This window comes from Papio anubis, chromosome 10, assembly GCF_008728515.1.
Source record: "Papio anubis isolate 15944 chromosome 10, Panubis1.0, whole genome shotgun sequence".
Classification (NCBI taxonomy): Eukaryota; Metazoa; Chordata; class Mammalia; order Primates; family Cercopithecidae; genus Papio; species Papio anubis.
In genome coordinates this window covers 85,992,323-86,007,405 of record NC_044985.1, presented here as the reverse complement: position 1 = coordinate 86,007,405, position 15,083 = coordinate 85,992,323, and the positions used below count along the sequence as shown (strand labels likewise).

The 15,083-nt window shown below is 43.9% G+C and overlaps 1 protein-coding gene across 3 annotated transcripts in view; it reads right to left on the bottom strand.

Moving 5' to 3' along the window:
- The window catches only part of KIAA2012 (KIAA2012 ortholog), a 140,207-nt gene that overhangs the window by 26,833 nt on the left and 98,291 nt on the right, over nucleotides 1-15,083 (bottom strand). For all 3 annotated transcript variants that reach the window (XM_031651451.1, XM_021923887.2, XM_017946794.3), the window contains exon 15: nucleotides 14,180-14,252. In XM_031651451.1, coding sequence (XP_031507311.1) covers nucleotides 14,180-14,252 — 73 coding nt within the window. The remainder of the gene's footprint in view (nucleotides 1-14,179; nucleotides 14,253-15,083) is intronic.

Genomic DNA, 15,083 nt, shown 5'->3' with positions numbered 1-15,083 from the left:
GCCATAGAAGGGTGATTTTTTTTCTCTTCGTAAAATAACCTGATATTTAGGAAGTATTGGAACAAACGAAGTCAGTGCTTTGAATAATAACTTACAACTTTTAACTACTTTTTAAAAGCCTATAAAATATCTTAAACATTCACAGTATAGGAAAAATACTGTGTACTCATTGCCTATGGATTTACCACTTAGTTTTGTAAAATTTTAACATTTTGCCATATTTGAGTCATGCATTTTTTCCTCCCTCCCTCCCTCCCTCCCTCCCTCCCTTCTTTCTTTCTTCCTTTCTTTCTTTCTTTCTTTCTTTCTTTCTTTCTTTCTTTCTTTCTTTCTTTCTTTCTTTCTTCTTTCTTTCTTTCTTTCTCTTTCCTTCTTTTCTTTCTTCTTTTTTTCCTTTTCTTTCCTTTCCTTTTTTTTTTTTCTGAGACAGAGTCTCACTCTGTTGCTCAGGATGGAGTGCAGTGGCACCATCTCAGCTCACTGTGACCTCTGCCTCCTGGGTTCAAGCAATTCTCCTGCCTCAGCCTCCCGAAGAGCTGAGATTACAGGCGTGTGCCACCATGTCCAGCTAATTTTTGTATTTTTAGTAGAGATAGGGTTTCACCATGTTGCCCAGGCTGGTCTTGAACTCCTGACCTTGTGATCTGCCTGCCTTGGCCTCCCAAAGTGCTGGGATTACAGGCATGAGCCACTGTGCCCGGCCTGAGTCATGCATTTTCTAAAGCAAGAAAACATTTAAGACACAGTCCAAGACTTCATTTATCACATGCTACTATAGTTTGAATAGAATTGTCTCCTTCAAAATTCATGTGTTGGAAACTCAATATTCAATGCAGCAGTGTTGGGAGGTGGGGCTTAATAAAAAGTGTTTAGGTCATGGAGGGCTCCATCCTTATGAATGGATTAATGCTGCTATAAAAAGGGTTTGTGGGCTGGGCACAGCAATTCACACCTGTAGTCCCAGCTACTTGGGAGGCTGAGACCGTGGATAGTGTTAGCCCAAGAATTCAGGTTGAGCCTGGGCAACGTAGAGAGACCCCATCTCTTAAAATAAAAAGGGCTTGTGGGAATGGGTTCCCTCTCTCTTGCCTTTTTGCCTCCCACCATGTGAGGACACCGTAAGAAACCTGCATCCAGAACTGTGGGAGACTGTTCTGTTCTTCATAAATTACCCAATCTCAAGCATTCTGTTATAGCGACACAAAATGGATTAAGGCACATATAATCCCATTTCCCTCTCTCTCCCAGAGGTAATCAGTCTCTTCAATTTGATATTTATCAGTCTTCATATATATTTTTATATCTGTATTACATATAAATGCACATGTAAACAATATATAGTATTATTTTCCATATTAAAATTTTACATAAATGATATTTGTATAACTTTTTCAACTTGCCTTATTTTGCTTAATAAGGCAAAAAACCCTTAATAAGGTTTTTGGGATTAACCCATGTTAATACATGTAATTTTATTTTCAGCTATCATACAGTATTCCATTGTATGAATATATGCACATTTTAAAATCCATTTTACCATTGATGGCCATTTTGATTATTTCCAATTGTTTGTGATTATAAAGAATGTTTCAGTGGACCTTTTTAGGTGAGTCACTGTTCATCTATACTTTCTCTAAAGGATACCTGGGAATGAACTTTTTGGGTTGCAGGATATATGCATCTTCAATTTATTGATATTTCCAAATTGCTCTAAATTACTAAAAGTTTATATCCTCATTAACAATGTTTATAGACTTTTAAACTTTTGCTGGTCTGATATATATGAAATGATATCTTTTTATTTTAATTTGGATTGTCCTGATTAGTAGGAAGGGAGAACTTTTTTTTTCTGTATGGCCATTTATTTGGGTTTCTTTTTCTGTTAGTTGCCTGTTCATATCATTTGCTCATTTTTCCTTTGGGTTGACTGTCTTTTTCTTTCCCTATTTGTAGAGGGAAGAAATGCTGCTGCATTTTGGTTACTAAGCCTTTCTTGGCTATATGCATTGCAGGTATCTCCTTCTAATCTGTAATTTGGCTTTTAACTTTATACTGTCTTGTTGAAAACTTTAAACTTTAACATAGTCAGATTCATTGGCCGGGCATAGTGGCTCACACCTGTAATCCCAGCACTTTGGGAGGCCAAGGCACGCTGATCACTTGAGTTCAGGAATTTGAGACCAGCCTGGCCAACATGGTGAAACCCTGTCTCTACTAAAAATACAAAAATTAGCCGGACTGGTGGTGCACACCTGTAATCTCAGCTACTTGGAAGGCTAAGGCAGGAGAATCACTTGAACTCAGGAAACAGAGGTTGCAGTGAGCCAAGATCATGCCATTGCACTCTCTGGGCAACAAAGTGAGACTCTGTCTCAAAAAAAAAAAAAAAAAAAAAAGATTTATCAATAATTTTCTTTATGGTTTGTGTTATGAATAATAGGTAAAAAGTTTTTTCCTTTCCCAAATTCATAAAGCTATTCTGTTATATTTTCTTCTAAAAGTTAAATTTTGCTTTTTGACATTAAGCCCCTGAATACACCTGATATTTTGTGAGGTGAGAATTTTAAAATTGCATAACCAGTTGTGTCAAAATTATATAGTGAATAATAGATCATCCTTTCTCCACTATTTCCCTTTATAATGCCATTTTTGCTATATATCAAGTTTCCATACATGGTCACATTTATTTCTGTATTCTCTATTCTCTTCTGTCTGTCTCTAAGCCAATAGCACACAGTCTTATTTTTCACAGCTTTAAAATAAGTTTTTATATTTGTCAGGGCAAACTTCCACTTTGTTTTTCTTCAAAATTATACTGGCTAGTGTCTCAGTCTGTTTCAGGCTGCTATAACAAAATACCATAAACTGGGTAGCTTAAAAACGACAGAAATTTATTTCTTATGGGTCTAGAGGCTGGAAAGTTTAAGATCAAGGTGCTGGAACATTCAGTGTCTGGGGGAAGTCTCACTTTCTGGTTCATGGAGGGCACCTTCTTCTGTGTCCTCACATGATAAAAGGGGCAAGACAGCTCTCTGGGGCCTCTTTTGTAAAGGCACTAATCCCATTTATGAGGGCTCTGCCCTCATGACTTAATCACCTCCCAGAGGCCTGACCTCTAAATACCTTTACATTGGTGATTAGGTTTCAGCATGTGAATTTTGGGGGGACACAAACATTCAGACCATGACAGCTATTTCTGGCTTTTCTATATGAATTTTAATACCAGCTAATCATGTTCTGCCAAAAACCCTGTTGGGGATTTTTAAAACTGAAATTGCACTGAATTTATAGACTGCCAAAAGGAAAAACCAAACCAAACCGGAATCTGATCAAGTCTCTAGATCCAAGTGTTAACTTACAGGATGTGTGGAAGACAGAGAAACATGTTAAACCACACCATGAGGATGCATCCACGAAGTCTAGATTGAAACTCAACAAGACAAGTGACCCAATTTCCTACAAATACACTAAAAGGGGGAAAAAAAAGAAATGGAAGGGAACTTATAAATTCAATGAGATTTAAAGGCCATATCAACCAATTGCAAACAGTTGGTTTGCAAATTCCAAAACAATTATAATAATTATGGACAATTTGAACTTTGAAAACTGATTGAATATTCAATTATATTAAAGAATTACTAGGCCGGGCGTGGTGGCTCATGCCTGTAATCCCAGCACTTTGGGAGGCCGAGGTGGGCGGATCACAATTTCAGGAGATCGAGACCACGGTGAAACCCCGTCTCTACTAAAAATACCAAAAATTAGCCAGTTGCGGTGGCGGGTGCCTGTAGTCCCAGCTACTCAGGAGGCTGAGGCAGGAGAATGGCGTGAACCTGGGAGGCGGAGCTTGCAGTGAGCCGAGATCGCACCACTGCACTCCAGCCTGGGCGACAGAGCAAGACTCCGTCTCAAAAAAAAAAAAAAAAAAAAAAAAAGAATTACTTAAATTTTAGGTGTAATAATGGTATTATGATTATGTTAAAAGCCATTTCTCATCTTTGGGAGATATGTTCTCAAGTATCCATGAGTAAAATGATATGAACCTAAAATTTGTTTCAAAATAACATGGGAGAAAGGAGTTGGAGATATAGGTGAACAATATTGGCTAAGAGATGGGTATATGGGGTTCATTGTGCTGCTCTGTTTACCTCTGTGTATGCTTGTAGTTTTCCATAATAACAATTACTTTTAAATTCTATTTTTAAATTGTGCTTTATGTTTCCAAACACTGCTTTTTACACAATTGATTTCTGTTTATTGATCTGTATTTAGTAATCTTGCTGAATTCTTCTGTTTGTCTTTTAATGTCTTGTCTGTACAGTTCCTTGAATTTTCCATATAAGTAATAATATAGTCTGGAAATAATACCAGTGTCATTTTCCTCCTTCCTATCCCTTCATCTTTCCTTTCTTTGGTTTCTTTACCATTCTGGCTAGCATTGCTAGTACAATGTTGAATAGAATCAATGATAGAGGACATCCTTCTCCTAGTCCTGTCTCTAAAGAGAATGCTTATTGGCCAGGTGTGGTGCTGCATGCCTGTAATCCCAGCACTTTGGGACGCCAAGGAGGGTGGATCACCTGGGGTCAGGAGTTCGAGACCAGCCTGACTAACATGGTGAAACTCCATCTCTACTAAATACAAAAAATTAGCCAGGTGTGGTGGTAAGCAACTATAATCCCAGCTACTTGGGAGGCTGAGGCAGGAGAATCACTTAAACCTGGGAGGTGGAGGTTGCAGTGAGCTGAGATTGTGCCATTGCACTACAGCCCTGGGCAACAAGAGCAAAACTGCATCTTAAAAAAATAAATAAATAAAAATAAAATAAAAATAAATAATAATAAATAAAATAAAAAATAAAATAAAATAAAGAATGCTTCTCAAGTTCTACCATTCAAGTGTGATATTTACTATAGATTTTTCATGGATACTCTGTCAAAATCAAGAAGCCTTCTTCTATTCTTAGTCTGATCAGTTTTAATTGGGAATGGGTGAATTTTACTTTTCTCCTTTTGCATCTATTGAGATGACCCTAAGGCTTTTCCCCACTAACCTGTTGGTGTGGATTATAAACATATTTTCATATGTTAGATCCTCTTTGAATTCTTGAGATAAACCAAATTCAGTTGTGTATATTGTTAATACTTTTAAAAATATAAGCTTAAGAATTTGATTGGTTAATAGTTTATTTAGGAGTTTTGTATGTTTGATCATAAGTGAGATTAGTCTATAATTTTCCTTTTTTTATTTTTATTTTTTGAGACGGAGTTTCGTTCTTGTTGCCCAGGCTGGAGTGCAATGGCGCTATCTTGGCTCACCACAACCTCTGCCTCCTGGGTTCAAGTGATTCTCCTGCCTCAGCCTCCTGAGTAGCTGGGATTACAGGCATATGCCACCACACTCGGCTAATTTTGTATTTTTAGTAGAGATGGGGTTTCTCCATGTTGGTCAGGCTGGTCTCGAACTCCCGATCTCATGTGATCTGCCCGCCACGGCCCCCCAAAGTGCTGGGATTACAGGTGTGAGCCACTGCACCTGGCCTATAATTTTCCTTTCTTATGTTGTCCTTATCTCTAGTTTTAGCTGCTTTTGGGTTTTGACAAATTTAGGTCTCTTGTTAGAAATGAGCTTTTCTCCCTGGAAAGTGAGGAGAATTTTCAGAATCAAGGGATGACTGTTGCTCTCTGGGACTCTGGGGGACTTCCTTCAGGGGGGACTTCCTCAGTCTGGGCTGAGTAGGAGTAAGCCAGAAACATTCTTAAGGGTGCACCACTTCCCACTTCCTCCTCCTCCAATATGAAGGAGAACTTTGAAATACTTCCCAGAAGAAAGATAGAGCAGTACCAGAGTTAGGTCATCTAGGTGCTAAGGACTAGCAGAATATTTTGCACCTAGTACTGTGGTCTGCAGATAGCAGGGCCTGGCAGTGTGCTGTGCCGTGACTGTGCAGGCATCATACTGGGCAATGTGGGGAGCAAGGGGCCCCAGACCTTTGCATGGTGCCATCTTCCAGGCTGTAGATTCTGGTGAGTGGCACCACCAGGACTCCTGGGCACACACATCTGGTCTCCCTGTTTTCTCCACAGTGTTAGGAGGAACTTTTCCAAAACTGGCTACTCCTCACTTCCTTGCACAGGTCAGGCAATCATTACACTTGCTCCTTCTGGAGCTGTTTATTCCTGAAGCCGGAAACTGCCCAAGGAAAAGCCTTCAAAATGAAACTGACCTGAACGGAACTGAACTGAACTAGATAACCACAAACACTGGGCAGAGACTCCAGTTACCCTGGTTTTAATAATTAGTTGTCATGCACAATTCTCTTGACTTGTAGACCTCAGGTTTCTTCATCCATAATATAAAAGAACTTCTAGATCACCTCCAAGATTCATGCTGGCTTAAAAAACATACTGCCATAATTTCGTGATGTCTCCCTGACTTTTTACTATTTCCTCTCAGAAACACATGGATGGCATCACAACTCAAAGATTCAAGGACTGTGGAGTCATAGAAACCTGGGTTCATCTCTCAGCTTCTCCACTTACTGGCTGTGTGCCCTTGGGCAAGTTACCTAACCTCTTTGAGCCTCATTTTCCTCATTTGTGGAATAGGAATAATGCACTTTACCTCATAAGGTTATAGTGAGGATAAAATAAATTCAATAAAGCACCTAGCATTATGTCTTGCTGCATAGTTCAAGAATGGCCAAGCATGGTGGCTCACACCTGTAATCCCAACAGTTTGGGAGGCCGAGGCGGGAGGATCACCTGAGGTCAGGAGTTCGAGATCAGCCTGGCAAACATGGCGAAAACCCGTCTCTAATAAAAATACAAAAATTAGCAGGGCATGGTGGTAGGTGCCTGTAATCCCAGCTACTCGGGAGGTTGAGGAGGGAGAATTGCTTGAACCTGGGAGGCGGAGGTTGCAGTGAATCATCGCACCACTGCACTCAAGCCTGTGCAACAGAGCAAGACTCTGTCAAAAAAAAAAAAAAAAAAAAAAAAAAAAGTAAATGCTGGAAATTACTTCCCTTTTCTCCACACCTAAGTGGAAAATGGCCAAAATAAAACGGTATCAATTAAAAAGTCCAAATTGTTTCGGTGGCACTTCAGGGGTTTGCCTGCCTCCCTGCCTTCTCCAAAGCGACTATGCGTGCCTGATTTTCAGTTGTTTAGCCCTTCTAGCTCTGCCAGTCTCCACCTCGGGATGGAGTCCACAGGAGGCTCCAGCGTTAGAGACATCACAAGCAACCACAGAGAGGAAAAGAAAAGACTAAAGGAGGCGACACACCCGGAGAAGCGACCTTTCGAGGAGAGCCCGCCTGGGGTCTTGAGCTCACCGGCGAGGAGCTCCTTTTGTAAGGCCGGGACGACTCACGCAGCTGAGAGACGCTAGGCAGAAGCTTCTCCGATGCTGCGGGGACCCGGAGTGGCGCTATTGAAGCCACAAACCCCGCCGGCCCCGAGAGGAGCTGCTCCCTGCGCGCCTGCTGCGCAGCCCCTGCTGCCGTGGAGGCGCAGATGCCGCACTGCTGGGCCACTTTGGCTTCCCTCCCCGATTGGCCACACCTTTTTTCCCTTTAAAAAAACTGCTTGGCTCACGCCTGTAATCCCAGCACTTTGGGAGGCCGAGGCGGGCGGATCACGAGGTCAGGAGATTAAGACCATCCTGGCTAACACGGTGAAACCCTGTTTCTACTAAAAAATACAAAAAATTAGCCGGGCGAGGTGGCGGGCGCCTGTAGTCCCAGCTACTCCGGAGGCTGAGGCAGGAGAATGGCGTGAACCCGGGAGGCGGAGGTTGCACTAAGCCGAGATCGCGCCACTGCACTCCAGCCTGGGTGACAGAGCAAGACTCCGTCTCAAAAAAGAAAAAAAAAAAAAAAAAACAAAAAACCCAAAAAACTGTTTGAAGAATCTTTTCATTCATATTTCTCTAGTTGGTGTGTGTGTGTGTGTGTGTGTGTGTATGTCTATGTGTCTGTGTGTGTCTGTGTATGTATATGTGTATGTGTCTGTGTATATGTGTGTGTGTCTGTGTGTGTGTGTAGTATTTCTTTAAATCTTGATTTCCCCGGACCTTGCTGTTTTCTCCCCTGGGGAGGGGGGCAAACCCTTTTTTTCATAGCTGTTAACATCCAGAATTAATCTATGCAGATGGCCTGGGGAGGTCAGCCTCACTGTTGCCCAGCTCTGTGACCAAGGATGTGGTACTTAACCACTCTGCCTCAATTGTCTCATCTGACAAATAGGGATATCAAGGGCTGCTTCTTTATAGGATTAGTATAAAAGTTAAATGAGGCACTTTACAGAAAATGCATAGCCTGGTGCCTGGCACACAGGGAGTAAGAACTGCTGCCTTCTCTTGATGTCTTCATCACAAATGGGTGAATGCAATCTAGGTTCAGTAAATGCCTTCCTTCATGTCAGCCATCACCTCCTTCAGGAAACCCTAGCTGATTTCTCCCTATCCCTTCTGCCCGGGTCTGGATCAGTTGTCCTTCCTGTATTCTCTTAGAGCACTGATCACACTCCACTCACTGGAGCTGTCTGCACACATATCTGTTTCCTCCACCAAAGCGGGAGCTGCAGTAAGGAGTGTGTTTTATCCAACCGTGAAGGCTATGAAACTTAGCAGGGATCAGCAAGTGTATGTTGAGTGAATAATGGACGCTTCCATTCAGGCAGTCGGTGGTTAAAGAATTAAGAAGGCCTGAACCTGGAGGCTGAACCGTGGAGCTATCTCAGTGGTAGCACTGTGGATTCTGCTTTTCCCCTTAACAGAAACAGTTCCAATGTCATTGAATCACAGAAAGTGGGAAACGATATTGGAAGGTCAATTTTGTTATTTTCAGATCAGGAAGTGGAAGCCTCCAGAGGCCCAGGGGTTTATGGAGTCCTCATGCCATGCAGGAGCACCATGGCAAAGTAGTGATCCCATCTTGACCCATTGAGCTCTAACTTGTTGCTGCACTGAGCAAGGGCTCACAAATGGCACATGGATGGCCTCCTTCCAGGCTGTCACCTGAGGGAGGCTGGGTGGTAGCAGAGGTTTATATAGGACACAGTGAAGGTGGCAGGCTGGCCTTCCCCGGAAGTGGGGGTTGGGGATGAGCTTGGGAAGTAGGCCCGGCCCCAGTCGTGGATCTGCAGCCTACCACTGTGCAAGCCTGAGCGACTCATAGATGGCCAGAGCATCGGAATGGAATGGGGCCCTAGAGCTGATCCATCACAGCCTCCTTGGTTTATGGGAAAGGAGACCAAGGCCCAGAGAAGCAATCTGCCATTCCCTAAACTACAGACTTGATCAAAGGCACAACTGGTAAAGGAATCCATGTCTTTTGAATCTGAAACCCACTTTCCTCGATGAATAGATTCCAGTGGTTCCCAGATATCAATGGGCATATGAATCATTTGAGGACCTTGTTATAACACAGGCAGGTCTGGGGTGAGACCCCAGATTCTCTTTTCTAATAAGTTCCCAGGTGCTGGCTAGAATGGATCTACATAGGTGGTTCTTAGAAAAATCTCTGGTCTAGGCCGGGCACGGTGGCTCAAGCCTGTAATCCCAGCACTTTGGGAGGCCAAGACGGGCGGATCACGAGGTCAGGAGATCGAGATCATCCTGGCTAACACAGTGAAACCCCATCTCTACTAAAAAAAAAATACAAAAAACTAGCCAGGCGAGGTGGCGGGTGCCTGTAGTCCCAGCTACTCGGGAGGCTGAGGCAGGAGAATGGGGTGAACCCGGGAGGCGGAGCTTGCAGTGAGCCCAGATCGCGCCACTGCACTCCAGCCTGGGCGACAGAGCGAGACTCCATCTCAAAAAAAAAAAAAAAGAAAAGAAAAATCTCTGGTCTAGACTGCACTATGATAAAATGACTTGGAACACCAGCCAGGAATTAGACCAGCCTTATTGGGTTAATGAGGGCATTGACTGCTGGGACACTCACCAAGAAGCTGATAGAGCCAGTGTCCTCCTTCCCCATCAGCATCAGTCACCTGTTGCCTGTTGGCTGCTTCTGGGTCTATGGTGAAGATGCAGGTTCTGGCTGGTGGCTGTAGGTTCCTTGACTGCACCCTCGTTAGAGGGCTATGACCTTAGTAACCCTGGGAGGCACTGTTTCCTCACAGGTAACATCATGCCTGCAGTTGAAGTCTTCACTGTGAGGCCTTGAGGGTGGGAAACTTGGTTTTGTCATCTTTGAATCCCTTGAATCCTCAGCATATTCATTCATTTATTCATTTGACTCATTCATTCATTTATGAAACATTTACCGGGCCTGAATAAGGCATGATTCTTGCCTTCAAGCAGCTCACATAACACATGGGGCTATAGGTGGTACTTAGTAGCCACCCAATAAGCATGTGTGCAATCGAATTAGACTTCAGGGGCCCCAGGGACCCCCTGCCTGCCAGCTCAGACTTTTCCATAGGAGAGGAATAATCCTTCCATCGTGTTTGAAGTCACTTTACTTTGGCCTTTGTTAGAACAGTTGTACCAACATCCTATCTACTACACATCTGTCTCTTGAATAAGGCAATAGGGCTCTGGGCCTCCTTTTTTTGACAGAACAGAAATGATGGAAATGGCTCATTGGTTTCTGAGAGTTTCCACAATACCTGCCTTTCATCCCCACCCCGACATTGTTCCAGGATGCTCCTTAAGGACCCCTTGCACCTCATGCAGGGTTCCCCAAATCTCTCACTCCTCCTGACTCTTAAGCGGTTCTGTCATGTCCCAAGGAGTTATGTCCCAGTAACTTCACTGAATGCAGAGGCTGGAAGGCTGCTTCACTCATTTCTGGTCTGCTGCCCACACCTGGACTTAAGCAGAGGACTATATGCATCCCCCAATGCCCCTTCTGCCACCGAGACTGGGAAAGTAAAGAAATCAGGTTGTTACCTTAGAATAAGGCTCTCCTGACAAGGAGCAAATTGTGTCTCCTATTAAAGCTTTTTAAAAAGTAGATGAATATCCCTTCTTGAGCACTTTGTGACAGATACTTTTCTTTCTTTCTTTCTTTCTTTTCCTTCCTTCCTTCCTTCCTTCCTTCCTTCCTTCCTTCCTTCCTTCCTTCCTTCCTTCCTTCCCTCCCTCTCTCTCTCTCTCTCTCTTTCTTTCTTTCTTGACAGTCTTGCTCTGTCGTCAGGCTGCAGTGCAGTGGTATAATCTCGGCTCACTGCAACCTCCGCCTCCCAGGTTCAAGTGATTCTCCTGCCTCAGCCTCCCGAGTAGCTGGGACTACAGGCACATGCCACCACGCCTGGATAATTTTTGTATTTTTAGTAGAGATGGGGTTTCACCAGGTTGGCCAGGATGGTCTCGATCTCTTGACCTCGTGATCCACCTGTCTCAGCCTCCCAAAGTGCTGGGATTACAGGTGTGAGCCACCGCGCCGGGCCCTATGACGGGTACTTTTCTAAGCACATTACATAGTTAACTCTTCTTTATCACAACCACCCATGAGATCAGTACTGTTAGTATCCCCATTTTACAAAGGAAGAAAAAAGATGCCCAGAGAAGTTCAGTAACTTACTCAAGGCCACACAGCTAGTAAGTAACGGAGCTAGAATTTGAACCCTGGGAATCAGACTTCATAATCAGTGCTCTTGATTGCAATGATGCTGCTGAAACAGTGCCTTCCCACCAATTCCTTCCCCACTACCTATTATTATTATTATTTTATTTTCTTAGAGACAGGGTCTTGCTCTGTCATCCAGGCTGGAGTGCAGTGGTGCAGTCACAACTCACTGCAGCCTTGAACTCCTGGGCTCTAGGGATCCTCCTGCCCCAGCCTCCTGAGTAGCTAGGACTACAGGCCCTCACTACCATGCCTGGCTAATTAAAAAAAAATTTTTAGAGGCCGAGACGCAGGGCATGGGGAGGGGTCTTGCTCTATTGCCCAGGTTGGTCTCCAATAACTCCTAACCTAAGTGATCTTCCTGCCTCCCAAAGTGCTGGGGTTGGAACCATGAGCGACTGTGTCCAGTATTTCCTCCTACTGTTTTTAAAAGAACAGGTTAAATTGAGTTGCTGCCAAATTCAGGGAAATACATACTGGAAACAAGGCCCAGGGCAGTGATTCAAAACTGTGGTTGCTGGTCCACCAGCATCAGAATCACCTGAGAACTTACTAAAAACCCAAATCGTCAGGCCTCAACCCAGATCTAGTGAATCAGAAACTCTGAGGGCGGGGCCTAGAAATCTTTAGTTTAACAAGCCTTACAGGTGATTCTGATGCACATTGAAGTTTGAGAACCACTGGCCTAGGAAATAAACAAGAATTGAAATAAGAATTAAAATTTTACTATTTCCCTGGATTTTCGACAGGGGTAGAGGGGTGGAAAGTGTTGTTTTTTTTTTTTTTTGAGACAGAGTCTCGCTCTGTCACCCAGGCTGGAGCGCAGTGGCGCAATCTCGGCTCACTGCAAGCTCCGCCTCCCGGGTTCACGCCATTCTCCTGCCTCAGCCTCCCGAGTAGCTGGGACTACAGGCGCCCGCCACTGCGCCCGGCTTTTTGTATTTTTTAGTAGAGACGGGGTTTCACCGTGTTAGCCAGGATGGTCTCAATCTCCTGACCTTGTGATCCACCCTCCTCGACTTCCCAAAGTGGAAAGTTTTGTATTTAAAGCCAGAGCAATTTTTCAAAGCCACTTTGATTTGGAGGTTGCTGATTTGACCTCTCTTGTGGAAACTTGGATGAAGTGTTCTCACCAAGTCTAAGACTCATGCTATTCTCACCACAGGTGGCAGCTGGTTCACTGCTTATAATTAACCATGAAGATCACGACTTAATTTAGAGTAGGAAAAAAATCCTGGTAATTAGCCTTAAGACCTATGGGAAGAAAATTGATCCTCTTTTTTTTTTTTTTTTTGGAGACAGGGTCTGGTTCTTTTGCCCAGGCTGGAGTGCAGTGGCATGATCATAGCATAGCTCACAGCAGCCTCAAACTCCTGGGCTCCAATGATCCTCCCGCCTCAGCCTCTGGAGTGATGCGACTACAGGCATGTACCACCATGCCCAGAAATTTTAAAAATTTTTTGTAGAGACAGGATCTTGCTGTGTTGCCTAGGCTGGTCTCAGACTCCTGACCTCAAGTGATCCTCCTGCCGTGGCCTCCCAAAGTGTTGGGATTACAGGCATGAGCCACTGTGTCTGGCTGAAAATTGATCCTTAAATAGTTAAAAAAAATTCCTTGGCACTTCTTCCTCTTTTTTCTTCAAATACTTGAAATCCTTTCTGAACATTAGCGTTTATCATTCAGGACAGGAAAATGCCTTCTTTAATTTTCTGTGGTGATATTTCATTACATTAAAGATGGTCTGAATAACCTTTATGCAACCCAGCTGGTGCCTGCTCTTCTGTCATGAGACAGGAAATCTGTTTTGACTGACTTGGTCATTGCTTAGGTTTGGCCATGTTCTGTGCTGCCTAAAACCTCCATTGCACTTAGCCAAGCCCTTGGAGCCCTGTCAGTGTTCACATTCTGCATGTGTGATTTATGATATGGCAGATCTGAAGACTGGAGCATGTTTCCCTGGCTAGTGTCACTCTGCCTTGAAAATGGAGGTGGTAAGAGCTCATGTGAACAGAAACCTGCTTAGAAGCTTAGCCAAACCCAGGATCAGGCTACCATAATATACTGTTGTCTGATATCCTCAAAACAACAAACTCTTGTCAATTTAGTATAAAAATAAATTACTTTTGATTGGATGCCAACTGAAGGACATGGTACAAGATATAAACAGAAAAAGATCAAGTTAAGGGTGAAATCCAAAATCTGTGACTTTACGCATTTTTTTTTTTTTTTTTTGAAATGGAGTTTCGCTCATGTTGCTCAGGCTGGAGTGCAATGGCGTGACCTCAGCTCACTGAAACCTCCGCCTCCCAGATTCAAGTGATTCTCCTGTCTCAGCCTCCTAAGTAGCTGGGATTACAGGCATGCACCATTGCGCTCAGCTAATTTTGTATTTTTAGTAGAGATAGGGTTTCACCATGTTGGTCAAGTTGGCCTCCAACTCCTGACCTCAGGTGGTCCACCCGCCTTGGCCTCACAAAGTGCTGGGATTACAGGCATGAGCCACCGTACCTGGCCTCCCATTGACATCTTTTAACAGTGCGAAGTTCATCTGACAATTATGGTTATAAGATTATAAAGCCCCAACCAGTGGTCTCTACCTTGGCCGTCGTGATGAGTTTCTCTGAGGAGTCTCCCTGCTTCTTCCTGAGAGTCCAGTGCATTTCCGCTTTCCTATTGGGTTAACACACACCAAAGAGTACATTAGACACAATAAATGCAACACTTTAAACACTTCTGTGGTCCACGACCTTTGGTAAAAGGGCATCCAGTTTTCTTAGCGGTTTCTTCTCCTTCTTCATCAACTTGTTTCTACTTAAGTCTCCAGGAAGGCTGCTACTAGCGTTAAACAGGCTTAAAGAGCCAGGCACGGCTGGGCATAATAATATGCACCTGTAGCCTCAGCTACTTGGGAGGCCGAGATGGGAGATTCACTTAAAGCAGGAGTTCCCAGGAGTTTGAGTCCAGCCTGGGCAACATAGCAAGACCCTGGACCCTGTCTCTTTAAAAAAAAAAAAAAAACGCCAGGGCCTGGCAGGCTTGGCACCAGCAGCATTGAGCACTGTTACCTTCCTGGGTGTGCTTATTTTCATGGGGTCTTATCCCATTCATCTGTGCAGTGCTGAATGCCTAATGTATGTAGGAGTTTACTGGGGGAAGGGGAGAAGAATGTCATGACAGAGGCCAACTAGCAGAAGGAAGCAGGGCACCTCCAGGACTTGAGGGAGGACTGGTGCGACTAGAGCAGAGACTGAGAGAACTGCACAGGGTTGTGAGGAGTCAGACCCCCATGGCCTTGAAGGCAGGTTGAGGACTTTGGTCTTTATGTTGAGAACAAATGGAAACATTCAGGATTGAAAGCAGGGGAGCCAAAGGGTCAGACAGGCCTTTTGTGGCATCCTCAGGATTACCACAGATTTGGTTTCTTATCACATTTGATCCCTTCTTCCTTCTTTCCTTGAGTCATACAAGCTGCTTCCAATCCCTCCTCCCAGAAATCTCCAT